Source organism: Cetorhinus maximus, chromosome 31, assembly GCF_964194155.1.
Source record: "Cetorhinus maximus chromosome 31, sCetMax3.hap1.1, whole genome shotgun sequence".
Taxonomy (NCBI): domain Eukaryota; kingdom Metazoa; phylum Chordata; class Chondrichthyes; order Lamniformes; family Cetorhinidae; genus Cetorhinus; species Cetorhinus maximus.
In genome coordinates, this window is record NC_135909.1 from 1,898,734 (window position 1) to 1,913,533 (window position 14,800).

A 14,800-nucleotide genomic window follows, 5' to 3' on the forward strand; every position below is an offset into this window, starting at 1 on the left:
GTCTGACACCATCCCCCCTCCTCCACCACCCACCCCCTGCCCGCACCCTACCAACTCTGCATCTACCCTCCTGTAGCAATCGCCCGCTCGCTCTGCGTTCACAGGAGTAACCGGGCCCTTTGGCAACACCAGCCCTCTGACAGCGAGAGGACGACCCCCTGTTGTTGGCGGGGGTGGGGTGGTGGCGGGGGTACGAGGGAGAAGAACCTTGAACGCTGCATTGAGTGTGGAAAACAGCTGTGTACAGCCCAGACAAAAGAGCCTTTCTGCAGATGTCAGGGAAGAGAAATTGTTTTCGCAGGGCTGGAATCATGTCTCAAGTTTAGCCAACTCACTATGTTATGTAAGAATGAAAAGCAGAGGGACATTCAAGCCGCCAGTTTTGTTTTCAGGAACACTCTAGCATGTCTGGCTGTGTGTTGTTCCCAGTCCAACCAGTCAGTGCCTGGTAACATTAGCAAAGGGCGGGTGAGATATGGTTCCCACAGCGGTGAGACCAGAGCCAACCCCGAGGCGCTGGCCGCTCGGCTTCACTTCCAGGGGGCGGGTCCGGTTTCTCCCAGCCAACGTTTAAGCCCGGAAATCGTGTTCCAATGGGCTGCTGGATCTGGGGGGCATCGTGGTTGAGCCCCACCCAATTGTCCGGGCCCACGCACTGCTCAGCGGGGGCCAACCAGGCAGCGCTCAAGGGAACTCTCCTGCCGATTTCTTCTCACGCCCCGCCAGGTGTCCCACCCACGGGTACTGAGGCCAAGGGTGCCTTTCCCATCTTACCGCCAACGCCACCCCCCCCCCTCCCTCCCCTCTTGCCGAGGGCCCTGGAACAAAAACAAAATGCCGCAGGCGCTGGAAATCTGAGACAAAGACAAAAAAATGCTGGAAACGCTCAGCGGGTCTGAACAGCGCCGGTGGAGAGAAAGAGAGAGTTAACCCTTCGGTAGCTCTGAGGAGGAGTCAAACGCACTCGAAACGTTAACTCTGCCTTTCTCGCCACAGACGCTGTTCAGACCCGCTGAGCGTTTCCAGCGCTTTTTATATTTTTGTTTCTGTCTCTGTCCTACGTTCCTTAGTCCCACCCCAAGTCAGTATTGTTGCCCTTCCAGCCATGTGGGGAGACACCCCTTGAGGCACTTCATGCGTAAACGGGGAACGGTTTTGTCTGGTCCGCCCGCAGCTTGCCGATCGCGGTTCGAAGCAAAGCCCCTCACGACCTCCAGACTCGGAGGCCTCAGGCTTGGCTCCAGGGAGCCTTGGGCTCGGGAGTGGGGTTAGAAAAGTCGGCTGATGGTTTCCACCCTCCCCCCCCCAAAACCCCTCACCGCTTGTCCGGTGATCCCAGAACCTGCCGGACCCTCTGTGAGGAGGAGGAGGAGGAATCGGGCAGCCGCTTTGTGAGGTTCCTCACAGTTTCGTAGAACATCACGGAATGTGCCGGGAGAAGGGTCATTCAGCCCTGCCGCCCATGCTGGTGTTTCTGCTGCACTTGAGTCTTCTCCCAGTCTAGAATTTTGCCTAGGGTTCTGGTCACCACAGCACCAGGAGGGACAGAGTTGCCCCGGAGAGAGCACCGAGGAGATTTACAAGAGTGTTACCAGGGCTTGAAAATTGCAGCGATCAGGAGAGATTGGGGTTGTTTCCCTGAGAACAGAGGAGGCCGAGGGATGACCTGATTGAGGTGTACGTGATTATGAGGGGCCCGGATAGAATAGGCAGGGATGCCCTATTTCCCCTAAAGAAGAGGTCAATGACCAGGGAGGGGGCACAGATTTAAGGTGATTGGTCGAAGGATTAGAGGGGACATGAGGACAAACTTCGTCACCCAGAGGGCGGTGGGTGTCTGGAACTCGCTGCCTGGTCTGGTGGTGGAGGCAGAAACCCTCACCTCATTTAAAAGGCAGCTGGACCTGCGGCTGAAATGCTGTAAGCTGCAAGGCTACAGACCGGGTACTGGAAGGTCGGATTCGAATGGGCGGCTAGTTTATTTTATTTTTTATTTTTTGGCTGGCGCAGACCTGGTGGGCTGAATGGCCTCTTTCTGTGCTGTAACCTTCCTGTGGTTCTGTGATCCTTCCTCATCCAACTCTGTCAGCATAACCCTCTAATCCCTTCCTCCGCACATACTTGCCTAGTTTCTCCTGAAATGTATCTACACTATTCACCTCAGCCACTTCCTGTGGGAGCGAGTTCCACACTCTCCCCGCTCTCTGGGTAAAGAAGTTTCTCCTGAATTCCCGATTGGATTTCTTGGTGACTATCTGATATTGACGGCCTCTAGTTCTGCTCTTGTCCACAAGAGGAGACGTCCTTCTCTGTATCCGCTCTATCAAAACCTTTCAGAATTTCAAAGACCTCTACTAGGTCACCCCTCTGTCTTCACTTTTCAAGAGGAAAGAAATCCAGCCTATCCTTCCTTTCCTGGGAGGTATTTAACCTCGCTGTTCTGGTATCATCCTTGCAAATCATTTTTGCACTTTCTCCGACATCTCGATTATATTCTTTTATAATATGGTGACCAAGAGCTGTTAACAGTGTTCCAAGTGTGGTCCAAACTGGTATGGGACCTTAGTTAGAACATATTTGCATGTTCTGAGCAAGTTTTGCTGAAACAAACAAGCTAGTTTAGCTCAAGTTTATGAAGAGATACCAGAGGAGGACAGACACCTGCAGAGCTGAACCTCACCCCCAGCAGAGAGTCACCCTGTAGCAGAGGAGAGGAGAGGAGAGGAGTGAGGGGCAACAATCTCCCATCAGGTGAGGGATGAGTTCGCACAACGTGGGCTGGCACTCACGTTCTAGTTGGCACACATGCAGGGCTGGCAAAAAAACCCGGGCAGCAGCTCACCAGGGGGTGAATTCCAAAGCTAACATGTCATTGCCTTGCCCTGGCAATTCGATAAAACGACTGGAAGTGATTAGGGCGAGAGCACAGGTTTGCTGAACAAAACGCATCCAATTAGGGCTTAGTTGTTTCAGGCCAACATGGCCAACAAAGGAGCTGGCTGCTTCAACTCTTACATAACAGCCTTACATGAAGTTTAGATAAGGTAGATGAAGGAAAGCTGTTCCCATTAACTGATGGTGCAAGGATTACAAGACACAGATTTAAGCTCTTGGGCAAGAGAATGTGAAGAACAAGCTTTTTTTTAATTGATGTGTTGTGGGGTGTTGGTTACCATTCAGTAGGTCTTAATGGAGTCTTTGTAGTCTTAAGTAGGTTAACTATATGCATTTATTAGCTACAAGAACTATGTACATATATACAGGAAAGGGGAGGTGTCAGCTGTGGCTCAGTTCATAGCGCCCTCACCTTTGAGTCAGAAGGTTGTGGGTTCATGTCCCACTCCCGGAAACCAAGAACTGTGAATGTACTCGAAAGAGTTACATGCGATCTGTTGATAACTCGAAAGAGTTACAGGAAAGGGTTGAAGCTAGGAGCTGCCTCCATGCTTGCTTGTGCACACGGCTCTGTCCAACACTAGACTGACCCCCTAGGTGTGGATCATGTGCTTTCTTACATCACTGTGTGGGCAATACTGTACTCAGTCCCACGTTAACCCTATATGTGTCAGGCCCTTATACTACACCTTCCCCCCCAACCCCTGACCCCCGAGTCTTTATCCAGTATTTCGAGTTATTCTAGTTTACCCCATATATTTACATTGTTATTACTACCCCATCCCCCCCACTCCCCTTCAAGTCTCTGAATTCATAGGTTCAGGCGGTCTGGATGCCTTGTAACCCTTCCATATCTCATTTCGCATGACTGTCGGAGGAGTGCTGTTGCATTTGGAGGTTGTTCTGGCACCTGGGTGTCTTTCTCGTCCTCTTTCTCCATTGTCTGGTGTTGAACCGCTCTCTGTCCATTGGGCAGTCGTGGTGATGGATGGTGGCTGTTCCATCCCGTTTCTTGCGGGCTGGACAAACCTTGTGCTTGTCCCCACGTCGCTGTTTTCCTCTTCCTCCTTCGTTGTGTGGATTGTTGCGATGTCCTCTGTGATGGAAGGTGGCCATTCCTGCTGAGAGGGCGTGTGTTTTTTTTTTGCAGTAAGCTCCCCTTTGTATTTGTCTGTGGGGTGCGCTGTCAGCAATGGACAGTCGGTTCCAGTATCGCCTGTGGCACAGTCATCCTGGCTCTATGGTCACAGTGTTGACCCTCATCAACAGTTGTCGGAGTCTGAGGATGAGCCTGTTCTGGTTGGTGGCTGCTCTCTTGTCTATCCTCCACTGGAGGCGTCATGGTAACCACCTGAGTGATGGGCTGGTCTGACTGATGAGTGCTTTCCGGCGCCTGTAATGAAAATGGACCAGCATGCTCTGCAAAGAGGGCGGGCAGACAGTTCAGAGCTGAAGTCCCCGTCAGGATACTCTTTCTTGCTTGAGCTTGCAGTTCTGTATACTTGCGACAGTGGTTGCCTGGACATCGTCCGCCGTTTTGAGGAGAGTCAGGCATCTCTGCTGAAGAGAGGAAAAGGGCTGGTTACGGATGATGTACATCTGCTCGAAGGCCTGTTTGCCGCCTGTTACCTTCGTGGTCCCAGAATCACGCCTCTGACCGGAAGTTGGATTCCTCCAGGCCCATAGAGCGGCGTGTCTGTTGTTCAAAGCCAGAGGTCTCTCAGCCACAGTCCTCTTGTCCAACAGGACCGTAACACTGGCCCCCCGTGTCCAATTTAACGTCTGTGAGATGGCCGTTCGTCGATATGTCCGCATTCCAAAATCCAGGATCTTAGTCCCCACCCGGGAAGCACGGCTGTGTGTCCTCTCGGTGTGCAGCCTCAATGTCTTGAATCATCTTTGTGCATTTCTGAGTCTTGGCCTTGCACCGATTGCCGAAGTGTTCAATTCTGTTACATTGAAAGCATTGGACTGAAATTGCAGGACGTTGATCTCGCCTGTGGGGGCGCTTTGCTCCACAGCGCTGGCATGGTCACTGTACTGGTCGGTTAGGCTGTTGCTTCCCTTGGCCTGGAATGCCCCTGTTTCTGTGCTGTTTAGCTAACTGGACTTTGGGGTTTCCTTTGTACCACAGTTTACTTTCTCCTCTTAAAATGGACATCTGCTGCACACGGAGTTCAGATTGCCTGACAACCTGGATAGCTTTCTCCAGGGTTAGATCTTCCTTCACTTGCAGCATGTCCGAGAGTGTGTTGCCCGCTACTCCTACAACTATTCCATCCCTGATAAGTTCAGATTTTAGGTCTCCGTATTCACAGCCTTCAGCTGTCCTGCACAGATCATTAATGAATGAGTCGACACGTTCTCCTGGCTGCTGCACATCTTGTTAAATTTAGCCCTTTCGAGGATTTTGTTACTTCTTAGGTTATTTTAGTACTTCTTCAAATTTAGCAGATGATCCGCTGATTCCTTGTCTGGCGATAATGTTGTCCGCTATCGGGCCTACTGAGTAAAGTAGTGTGTTAACCTGTTCAGCCTCTGTCTTTTTGTGCAGGACTGAAGCGATCATGTATCAAAGGAATCTTTTTTCTGCAAAGTCCCCAATTTTGTGATCGATCTGGGCCTTGGATAAGTCCAAACTCATCTGGAAGAGTGGATTTCTGATCCGCGGTTAAAAAGTTTTTAAAGTGTACATTCAGTTTTAAGAAGCTGCTGAAATTCAAGATGGCGCCGCCGTTCATTTAAAGGGGTTTCGCCGCGCTTGCCGGGTTTGGCGGTTTCCTGGTGTAATGGGCCCTCGCGCTCCGCATTGAGAAAAAATGAAGCATTGGCTGCTTGGATCGACTAGCTGCTGACTCCTCTGTTTCAGCGCTATGATCCAGGGTCGTGACATCCTCGAATTCTGGCCTCTGCTGGTCTTTAAAGCTGATTCTTTGGTCGCCATTCTTCCGAATTAACGAATTCGTTTGTATCTTTTCTTCTCGAAGTGATCTCAGGCACCAGCTTGGGAATCCGGCTGGTCACAGTTCTTTCGGAATCGGGCTGCTTTGATGTATAAAAGACTGAAAACGTTTTTGAACTAGTCCTGGCCGAGAATTTAATTTTTTTTAGCACAGCCCCTGCGAGGTCCTTTGACTCTGCGCTCTGTGGATATTCAAGCTGCACTGACATGCAGCCTGGTGGAGGCCTCAGCTACGCAGTGGAATCATTTTTTTTCCTTTGCCCCCCCCACCCCTACCTCCCGCTTCCAATTCTGCTCTGGAACTTTAATACTGAGGGAGCACCGCACTGTCGGAGGGTCAGTACTCTGTCAATTCTGCTATGGAGCTTCTCTCAAGGGGCCTCCCTCTGTGTCTTCACTTCAGCTGCTTTCAGTCAGGTCAGAGAGCTGCTCCTTTAGTTTCCCAGCTTTTGAATTTCTGCTCCAGCTTCTCTGAAGTCCTGGGTTTCCCCATTCGCTGCCACCATGTTGTAGGGCGTTGGATACCATTCGGTCTTAATGAAGTCTTCGTCGTCTTAAGTAGGTTAACTGTATGTATTTATTAACTATAAGAGCAATGTACATGTATACAGTAAAGGGTTGAAGCTAGGAGCTGTCTCCATGCTTGCTTGTGCACACAGCTCTGTCCTACAATACACTGACCCCGAAGTGCAGGTCATGTGTTCTCTTATGTCACTGTGTGGGCAGTACTGTACTCAGTCCCACGTTAACCCTATATGTGCCTTACTCCAACAGTGCGGCGCTCCCTCAGGACTGACCCTCCAACAGTGGGGCACACCCTCAGTACTGACCCTCCGACAGTGGGGCACACCCTCAGTACTGACCCTCCGACAGTGCGGAGCTCCCTCAGCACTGACCTTCCGACAGTGGGGCACACCCTCAGCACTGACCCTCCGACAGTGCGGCGCTCCCTCAGCACTGACCCTCTGATAGAGCGGCACTCCCTCAGTACTGATTCTCCAACAGTGCAGCGTTCCCTCAGTATTGACCCACTGACAGTGCAGCACTCCTTCAGTACTGACCCTCTGACAGTGCAATGCTCCCTAAGTATTGACCCACCAGCAGTGTATCAGTCCCTCAGTACTGACCATCCAACAGTGCAGCACTCCCTCAGTACTGATCCTCCGACAGTGCAGCACTCCCTCGGTACTGACCCTCTGACAGTACAGAACCCCCTCAGTAATGACCCTCCAACAGTGTAGCACTCTCTCAGTACTAACCCTCTGACAGTGCGGTGCTCCCTCAGTACCGACCCTCCGACAGTTTGGTGCACCCTCAGTACTGACCCTCCAACAGTGCAGTGCTCCCTCAGTACTGACCCTCCGACAGTTTAGTGCACCCTCAGTACTGACCCTCCAACAGTGCGGCGCTCACTCAGTACTGACCCTCCAATAGTGCGGCGCTCACTCAGTACTGACCCTCCAACAGTGCAGTACTCCCTCAATACTGACCCTCCAACAGTGCAGCGCTCACTCAGTACTGACCCTCCAACAGTGCGGTGCTCACTCAGTACTGACCCTCCGACAGTGCGGCGCTCCCTCAGTACTGACCCTCCGACAGTGCGGCACTCCCTCAGTACTGACCCTCCGACAGTGTAGCACTCCCTGACTAGTGACCCTCTGACAGTGCAGAGCTCCCTCAATACTGACTCTCTGACAGTGCAGCACTCCCTCAGTACTGGCACTGGGAATGTCGAACCTGGATTTTGTGTCAAGTTTCTGAAATGAGAGTGGAAGAGAACAAGGAGGGAAGAAATGGAAAATTAGGGGGTCGGGTGGGGGGGTTCACACAAAATTAGTCAAATCTTTGAATTGGCGATCTGCTGTGGTTTGAGCTTCGGCCTATTGGTCTCGCTCTGTCAAATCTCGAAAATATCAGTAATTTCAGCTTGTGGATGTAAAAACAGATGGCGAGCATCCTGGGTTCAAATAACAGAATACCTCTGCTGGAGCCAGAATGAGTGGGTGTGAGCCTGAATATGGGAACTGAGACCCTGGCTCAGAGCCATTGGAAAGGCTTTTTCATGGCCCATTGGCTGCAGCCTTTCCCAGCAGTAACATCCTTCAGTTTTGTTGGCCCAAGTGGATGTTTTTTTAGTCACACGTGGGGCTCTGACCACATTTCTACTCACAACCTCTGCACAGGACTGAAAGCAATCCTGTGTACGCCTGCCTCTCACAGTGGGGATGGCGTTCGCTGTTGATTGTCGACGGGAAACCTCCGGCCTTTGTCTGTGCTCACCACCATCACCACAAGGGCCCCACTGGTATTTGTTCAAGCCCCTGGAAGTCCCTTAATCCTTCAGCAGAGATGCTTCATTGCTTCGTTGAAGGGGCAGTGGGCTGGGGTTGTCAACTGATTAAATGTATTCCTGGAGGCTTCATCACATGACTTGCCCCCATGCTCCGGCCATTAGTCGGCCAACACACCCATTCCTTGTGATGTACGGCCTTGCTACGCCAATTGGGAAAGCAAAAAGACTCATTACCCAATTGGATGACGCTTGACTGTCAGCCAAACAGTCTTTTATCCCCCATTTTCAACATTTTTATATCTGGTTAAAGAGAAATGTTCAAAGATAATGGCAAAAAAAAGACAATCTTTTACAATGCCCCAGTAATTTTTCTCCAGGGTTGCACACAGCAGTGTCCTGGAGGTTGATCTGCAATTCCTGGACACTCCAGGCCAATTCTGGAGGGTTGACAACCCTACTAATTGGGGGATGGTGGGGTCGGGGAGCAGGGTGGTGGGGGGCTGGTTGTGTTTACAGTTATCTCCCATCCTTCCCATTCCTACGTTTGCAAGGTTGACCACACTTCAAAACACTTCAGAGGCTGCCAAAGGGTCCTGAGGTCCAATATAAAAGCAAGTTCTTTCCCACTCCACCGAGGGGTTGCTTATTCTTAGAGGATTATCCTGGAGTCCCCGGGAATTAAAGATTACTTGCCTGGAAACTGCTACAGGCAAAACCCTGGGAGGAGAAACCTTAAGAGGGCTTTAAAAGAATAATTTCCTTTGCATTGAACTCTCAATTCGTTTGTTCGCAAAACATTCACGGCGGGACAAGGACTGTTTAGCTGAGCGGGGTGGTTGTGGGACATTATGAGATGAAGCATCCAGGAATTTGGCCAACCCAGTGATGCCAACCCTAACTCTCCCACCCTTCATCCCCATGGGGCCCTCCATTTGGGGTTTAGTTCAGTGGGTGCGGGTAGCCACTTTATGTCCATTCCCTAAGTGACTGCCCCACTGCCGCCCATTTTTTAGGATGTAGGAGCCGAGGTCAAGTTATTTAAATGGAGAAAGACTGCAGAAAGCTGCTGCACAGAGGCATTTGGGGGTCCTTGTGCATGAATCACAAAAGGCTAGCATATAAGTTTAGCAGGTAATATGGAAGGCAAATGCGATGTTGGCCTTTATTTCAAAGGGAATGGAGTATAATAATAGAGAAACATTATTAAAACTATACAAGGCACCAGTTAGACCACACCTAGAATACTGTGAACAGCTTTGGTCCCCTTATGTAAGGAAAGATATACTGGCATTGGAGGCAGTCCAGAGAAGGTTCACTAGGTTGATCCCGGGTATGGAGGGATTTTCTTATGAGAAGAGGTTGAGTAGGTTGGACCTGTACTCATTGGAGTTTAGAAGAATGAGAGGCAACCTTATTGAAACATATAAGATTCTTAGGGGGTTTGACTGAGTAAATGCTGAAAGATTGTTTCCCCTTGTAGGAGAGTCTAGGACCAGAGGGCATAATCTCAGAGTAAGGGGTTACCCATTTAAGACAGAGATGAGGAGGAATTTCTTCTCTCAGAGGGTAGATAATCTGTGGAATTCTTTACCGCAGAGGGCTGTAGAGGCTGGGACATTAAGTATATTCAAGGCTGAGATAGACAGATTTTTAATCAGTAAGAGAATCAAGGGTTATGGGGGAAAGGCAGGAAAGTGGAATTGAGGATTATCAGATCAGCCATGATCTCATTGAATGGCGGAGCAGACTCGATGGGCCGAATGGCCTACTCCTGCTCCTAAGTCTTATGGACATGGGTTCAAATCCCACCACAGCAGCGGGTGGAATTTAAATTCAATTAATAAATCTGCAATTGAAAGCTAGTCTCAATGGTGGTGACAATGACAACAGTCATCGATTGTTGTAAAAAACCCATCTGGTTCACTAATGTCCCTTTAGGGAAGGAAATCTTCCATCCTTACCCGGTCTGGCCTACATGTGACTCCAGACCCACAGCAATGTGGTTGACTCTTAACTGCCCCCTGAAATAGCCTAGCAAGTCATTCGGTTCAAGGGGCAATTACGGATGAGCAACAAATGCTGGGCCTTGCCAGTCATGCCCACATCCCATGAAAGAATAGAGAAAAATGGGGCAGTTTAAATGGGGTTGAAAGATAAGTTTGATATGTTACTGGACGGGGGGGCAAAGGGGACATGGTGAGATGGTGGGGTCAATCTATGGCAAAGTGACAGTGGGGTGCATAGGTCACCAGACTCGAGGTGTAAGGGGATTGAGAGAACGAGGCTACTAAAAGCAAAGCAGACAGGATGGTGGAAAACTGGGATTAAAAACAGGGAATGCCGGAGATGCTCCGCAGGTCAAGCAGCATCTGCGGAGAGAGAGAAACAGAGTTACAGAGTCGCTGACACAAAATTAAACCAATCCTTTTTTTTTTCCCCCCTCCTCAGACTTGGCTGACCCGAAGACTGGGATCATTGGCGGCATGGAGTGTCCTCAGGGCTACAAGAGACTCAACAGCACCCACTGCCAAGGTAAGCGCCAGCGAATTAGTCCCTCCATCGGGCCCCATACGTTGCTGAATGTGTAATGAGCAACACGGAGCAGCCTGTGCTGAGGCGGCTCATCTCCAGAGCCCTGGGGCCAACACTCATCCCTTAGCCAAAATCGGGGAAACAGACACAAGAAGTAAAATAATGTTGGAACGGCGAAGCAAAACACGGAAAATGCTGCGAGTTCCTTGCCAAAGCACGTTGCAGACAATGAGTTTTTGCTTGTCACTGCGGTAGTGCTGGAGGCGCGACAGCCAATTTGTGCACAGCAAGATCCCACGGGCAATAATGTAATGATGACCCAGATCACCTGTTTTATTTTTAAGCGGTGTGGGTTGGGGGATAAATATTGAGCCCGGGACACCGGGCAGAATTCCACCCCCTCCCCTTCCACTCCCCCCAACATTGCCAACCTCCGCCAACTCTTTTTCCAATCCTGGGAGGAAAAACCAGTCAAACTCAGAAAGGGTACCAGTATAACTTGTCTGAACGGGTCTTGTGTACCGTACAATGGGACTCCAGTATTACTGATTTTTACTGGGATTTGGCAATTTTGAACTGGCTTTTCCTTCTGGGGTAGTGGCTGTGGGATCTTCTACGCTCATCCAAGAGGGCAGACGTGGGGCCCCCATTTTAAAGTCTCGCCTCTGACAGTGCAGCACTCCCTCAGTACTGCACAGTGTCAGGGTGGATTACGTGCTCAAGTCTCTGGAGTGGGATTTAAGAGAGATGAGGAGGGCAAGGCAGACCTGCGGGATTGGGTTTTCCAAGTTGGCTTGCACCTCATCAGTGCCGCACAATCCTAAAATCACCGTGGTGACATAGGCTTCATGCGAACATACGAATCGGGAGCGGGAGTGAGGCCACTCAGCCTCTCGAGCCTGCTCCACCATTCAATAAAATCATGGCTGATCCGATCGTAACCTCAACCCCACATTCCCACCTCCCCCCGATAACCTCTCACCCCGCCTTGCTTATCAGGAATCTATCTAGCTCTGCCTTAAAAATGTTCAAAGACTCTGCTTCCACCGCCTTTTGAGGAAGAGAGTTCCAAAGACTCACCCTCTGAGAGAAAAAAATTCTCCTCATCTCTGTCCTAAATGGGCGACCCCTTATTTTTAAACAGTGACCCCCCCCTCCCAGTTCTCCCACGAGAGGAAACATCCTCTCCACATCCACCCTGTCAAGACCCCTCAGGATCTTATATGTTTCAATCAAGTCATCTCTTACTCTTCTAAACTCCAGTAGACACAAGCCTAGCCTGTCCAACCTTTTCTTATAACAAGATCCTTTCGAGATTTCAGCACAGCTTAAACAGTACCCGCTAATTCAAAACCGAGGAGCTCGCAGCTTTCACTCCTGTTGCAATACGTCCACTAGTGCATTCCACCTCGTGACTGGAAGTAAATGTGATGCAGCAACAAAGGGCACAATAGGCTGTAAAATAATGAGATCTCTTTCCCCCCTCTCACCCACTTTCTCTCCCTCTTTCTCTTCCCCTGTCTCTTACTCCCTCACTCCCTCTCTCTCTCCAACTCTCTCTCTCTCTCTCCTTACCCCTCTGTCTTTCTCTCTCTGTCCCCACTTCCCTCTCCTTTCATCTGTCTCACTCCCACTCTCTCTATCTCTCTGTATCTCTCTCCTTACCTCTTTGTCTCTACCTCTCTCTCTCTCTCTGTCCCCCCTTCTTTCCCCCTTTCGTCTCTCTCTCCTTCCCTCTCTCTATGCACCTTCCAGATATCAATGAGTGCCTGATCCAGGGAGTTTGCCAAAATGCAGATTGTCTGAACACACAGGGGAGCTTCCGCTGTGCTTGCAAGCCTGGCTATGTGATAGGGCCATCGCGGACACACTGTGTGGGTAAGTGCATCAGGCCTCCAGGGCTAAAAAGGTACACGTCCTGACTGCTGCGGTATTCAGCTGCACACAGGAGCAGGGTGTCGGGGCCGAAACCGGGTCAGTGCTGAATTAACACAGCCAGGAAACAATCGGGGTATGGAAATTGGCTGCACCAGAGAGGGAGGAAGAGTAGAAATCAGCAAGGGCTTTTATCTGGATTGAAAGTATGAACTGGGGTATATCCGAGTGTTACAGTGAGGAGTGTGGGGTATATCAGAGTGTTACAGTGAGGGGTGTGGGGTATATCAGAGAGTATAACAGTGAGGGGTGTGGGGTATATCAGTGTTACAGTGAGGGGTGTGGGGTATATCAGTGTTACAGTGAGGGGTGTGGGGTATATCAGAGAGTGTTACAGTGAGGGGTGTGGGGTATATCAGAGTGTTACAGTGAGGGGTGTGGGGTATATCAGAGTGTTACAGTGAGGGGTGTGGGGTATATCAGAGAGTGTTACAGTGAGGGGTGTGGGGTATATCAGAGAGTGTTACAGTGAGGGGTGTGGGGTATATCAGAGAGTGTTACACTGAGGGGTGTGGGATATGTCAGAGAGTGTTACAATGAGGGGTGTGGGGTATATCAGAGAGTGTTACAGTGAGGGGTGTGGGGTATATCAGAGAGTGTTACAGTGAGGGGTGTGGGGTATATCAGAGAGTGTTACAGTGAGGGGTGTGGGGTATATCAGAGTGTTACAGTGAGGGGTGTGGGGTATATCAGAGAGTGTTACAGTGAGGGGTGTGGGGTATATCAGAGTGTTACAGTGAGGGGTGTGGGGTATATCAGAGAGTGTTACAGTAAGGGGTGTGGGGTATATCAGAGAGTGTTACAGTGAGGGGTGTGGGGTATATCAGAGAGTGTTACAGTGAGGGGTGTGGGGTATATCAGAGAGTGTTACACTGAGGGGTGTGGGATATGTCAGAGAGTGTTACAATGAGGGGTGTGGGGTATATCAGAGAGTGTTACAGTGAGGGGTGTGGGGTATATCAGAGAGTGTTACAGTGAGGGGTGTGGGGTATATCAGAGAGTGTTACAGTGAGGGGTGTGGGGTATATCAGAGTGTTACAGTGAGGGGTGTGGGGTATATCAGAGTGTTACAGTGAGGGGTGTAGGGTATATCAGAGTGTTACAGTGAGGGGTGTGGGGTATATCAGAGAGTGTTACAGTGAGGGGTGTGGGGTATATCAGAGAGTGTTACAGTGAGGGGTGTGGGGTATATCAGAGTGTTACAGTGAGGGGTGTGGGGTATATCAGAGAGTGTGGATTATATCTGCGAGTTTTACTGTAGCTGCTGAGTAAGGGAATTATCTTTCTACCCATGATGCAGTGATGGAGAAACCTGAGGTGAAGGGTCCATGCTACCTGCTAGTAAATGTTGAGGAGGGATGTACCTACCCTCTGCGGGGTGAGCTGACCAAGCAGCTGTGCTGCTGTACAGTGGGGAAAGCCTGGGGCTCTGACTGTGATCCCTGCCCCAACCCTGGAGCAGGTAAGTGATGAACTCTGTTCTCCCTAAGTCCATGAGTGTCTTTAATGACCCCAATCTTGAATATATTCAACACATGAGCATCCACGGAGCTTTGGGGTAGAGATCTCCACAGATTCATAACCCTCTGAGTGACGAAATAACCCCTCATCTCAGTCCAAAAGGGACAACCCCTTATCCTGAGCCTGTGACCCCATGTTCCTAGTGCCCCACTCTCTCCCTGTTGCCCTGTATGAATCCCAAACTAATCCCACTGCCCTGCTCTCTCCCCATCACCCTGTATCAATCCCAAACCAATCCCGCTGCCCTGCTCTCTACCCATGGCCGTGTATCACTCCCCAAACTAATCGCGCTGCCCCGCTCTCTCCCCATCACCCTGTATCAATCCCAAATGAATCCCAGTGTCCCACTCTCTCCCCATAGCCCTGTATCAATCCCAAACTAACCCCACTGCCCTTCTCTATCCCCATAGCCCTGTATCAATCCCAAACTAACCCCACTGCCCTTCTCTATCCCCATAGCCCTGTATCAATCCCAAACTAATCCCACTGTCCCACTGTCTCCCCATAGCCCTGTATCAATCCCAAACTGATCCCTCTGTCCCACTGTCTCCCCATAGCCCTGTATCAATCCCAAACTAATCCCACTGCCCCACTCTCTTCCCATAGCCCTGTATCAATCCCAAACTAATCCCACTGCCCCACTGTCTCCCCACAACCCTGTA

The 14,800-nt window shown here is 50.4% G+C and overlaps 1 protein-coding gene across 3 annotated transcripts in view; it reads left to right on the top strand.

Annotated features, from left to right (window-relative positions):
* The window catches only part of ltbp3 (latent transforming growth factor beta binding protein 3), a 156,181-nt gene that overhangs the window by 105,534 nt on the left and 35,847 nt on the right, over window positions 1-14,800 (top strand). For all 3 annotated transcript variants that reach the window (XM_078532664.1, XM_078532663.1, XM_078532662.1), the window contains exons 5-7: window positions 10,599-10,682; window positions 12,438-12,560; window positions 13,918-14,079. In XM_078532664.1, the coding sequence (XP_078388790.1) occupies window positions 10,599-10,682; window positions 12,438-12,560; window positions 13,918-14,079 (369 nt within the window). The remainder of the gene's footprint in view (window positions 1-10,598; window positions 10,683-12,437; window positions 12,561-13,917; window positions 14,080-14,800) is intronic.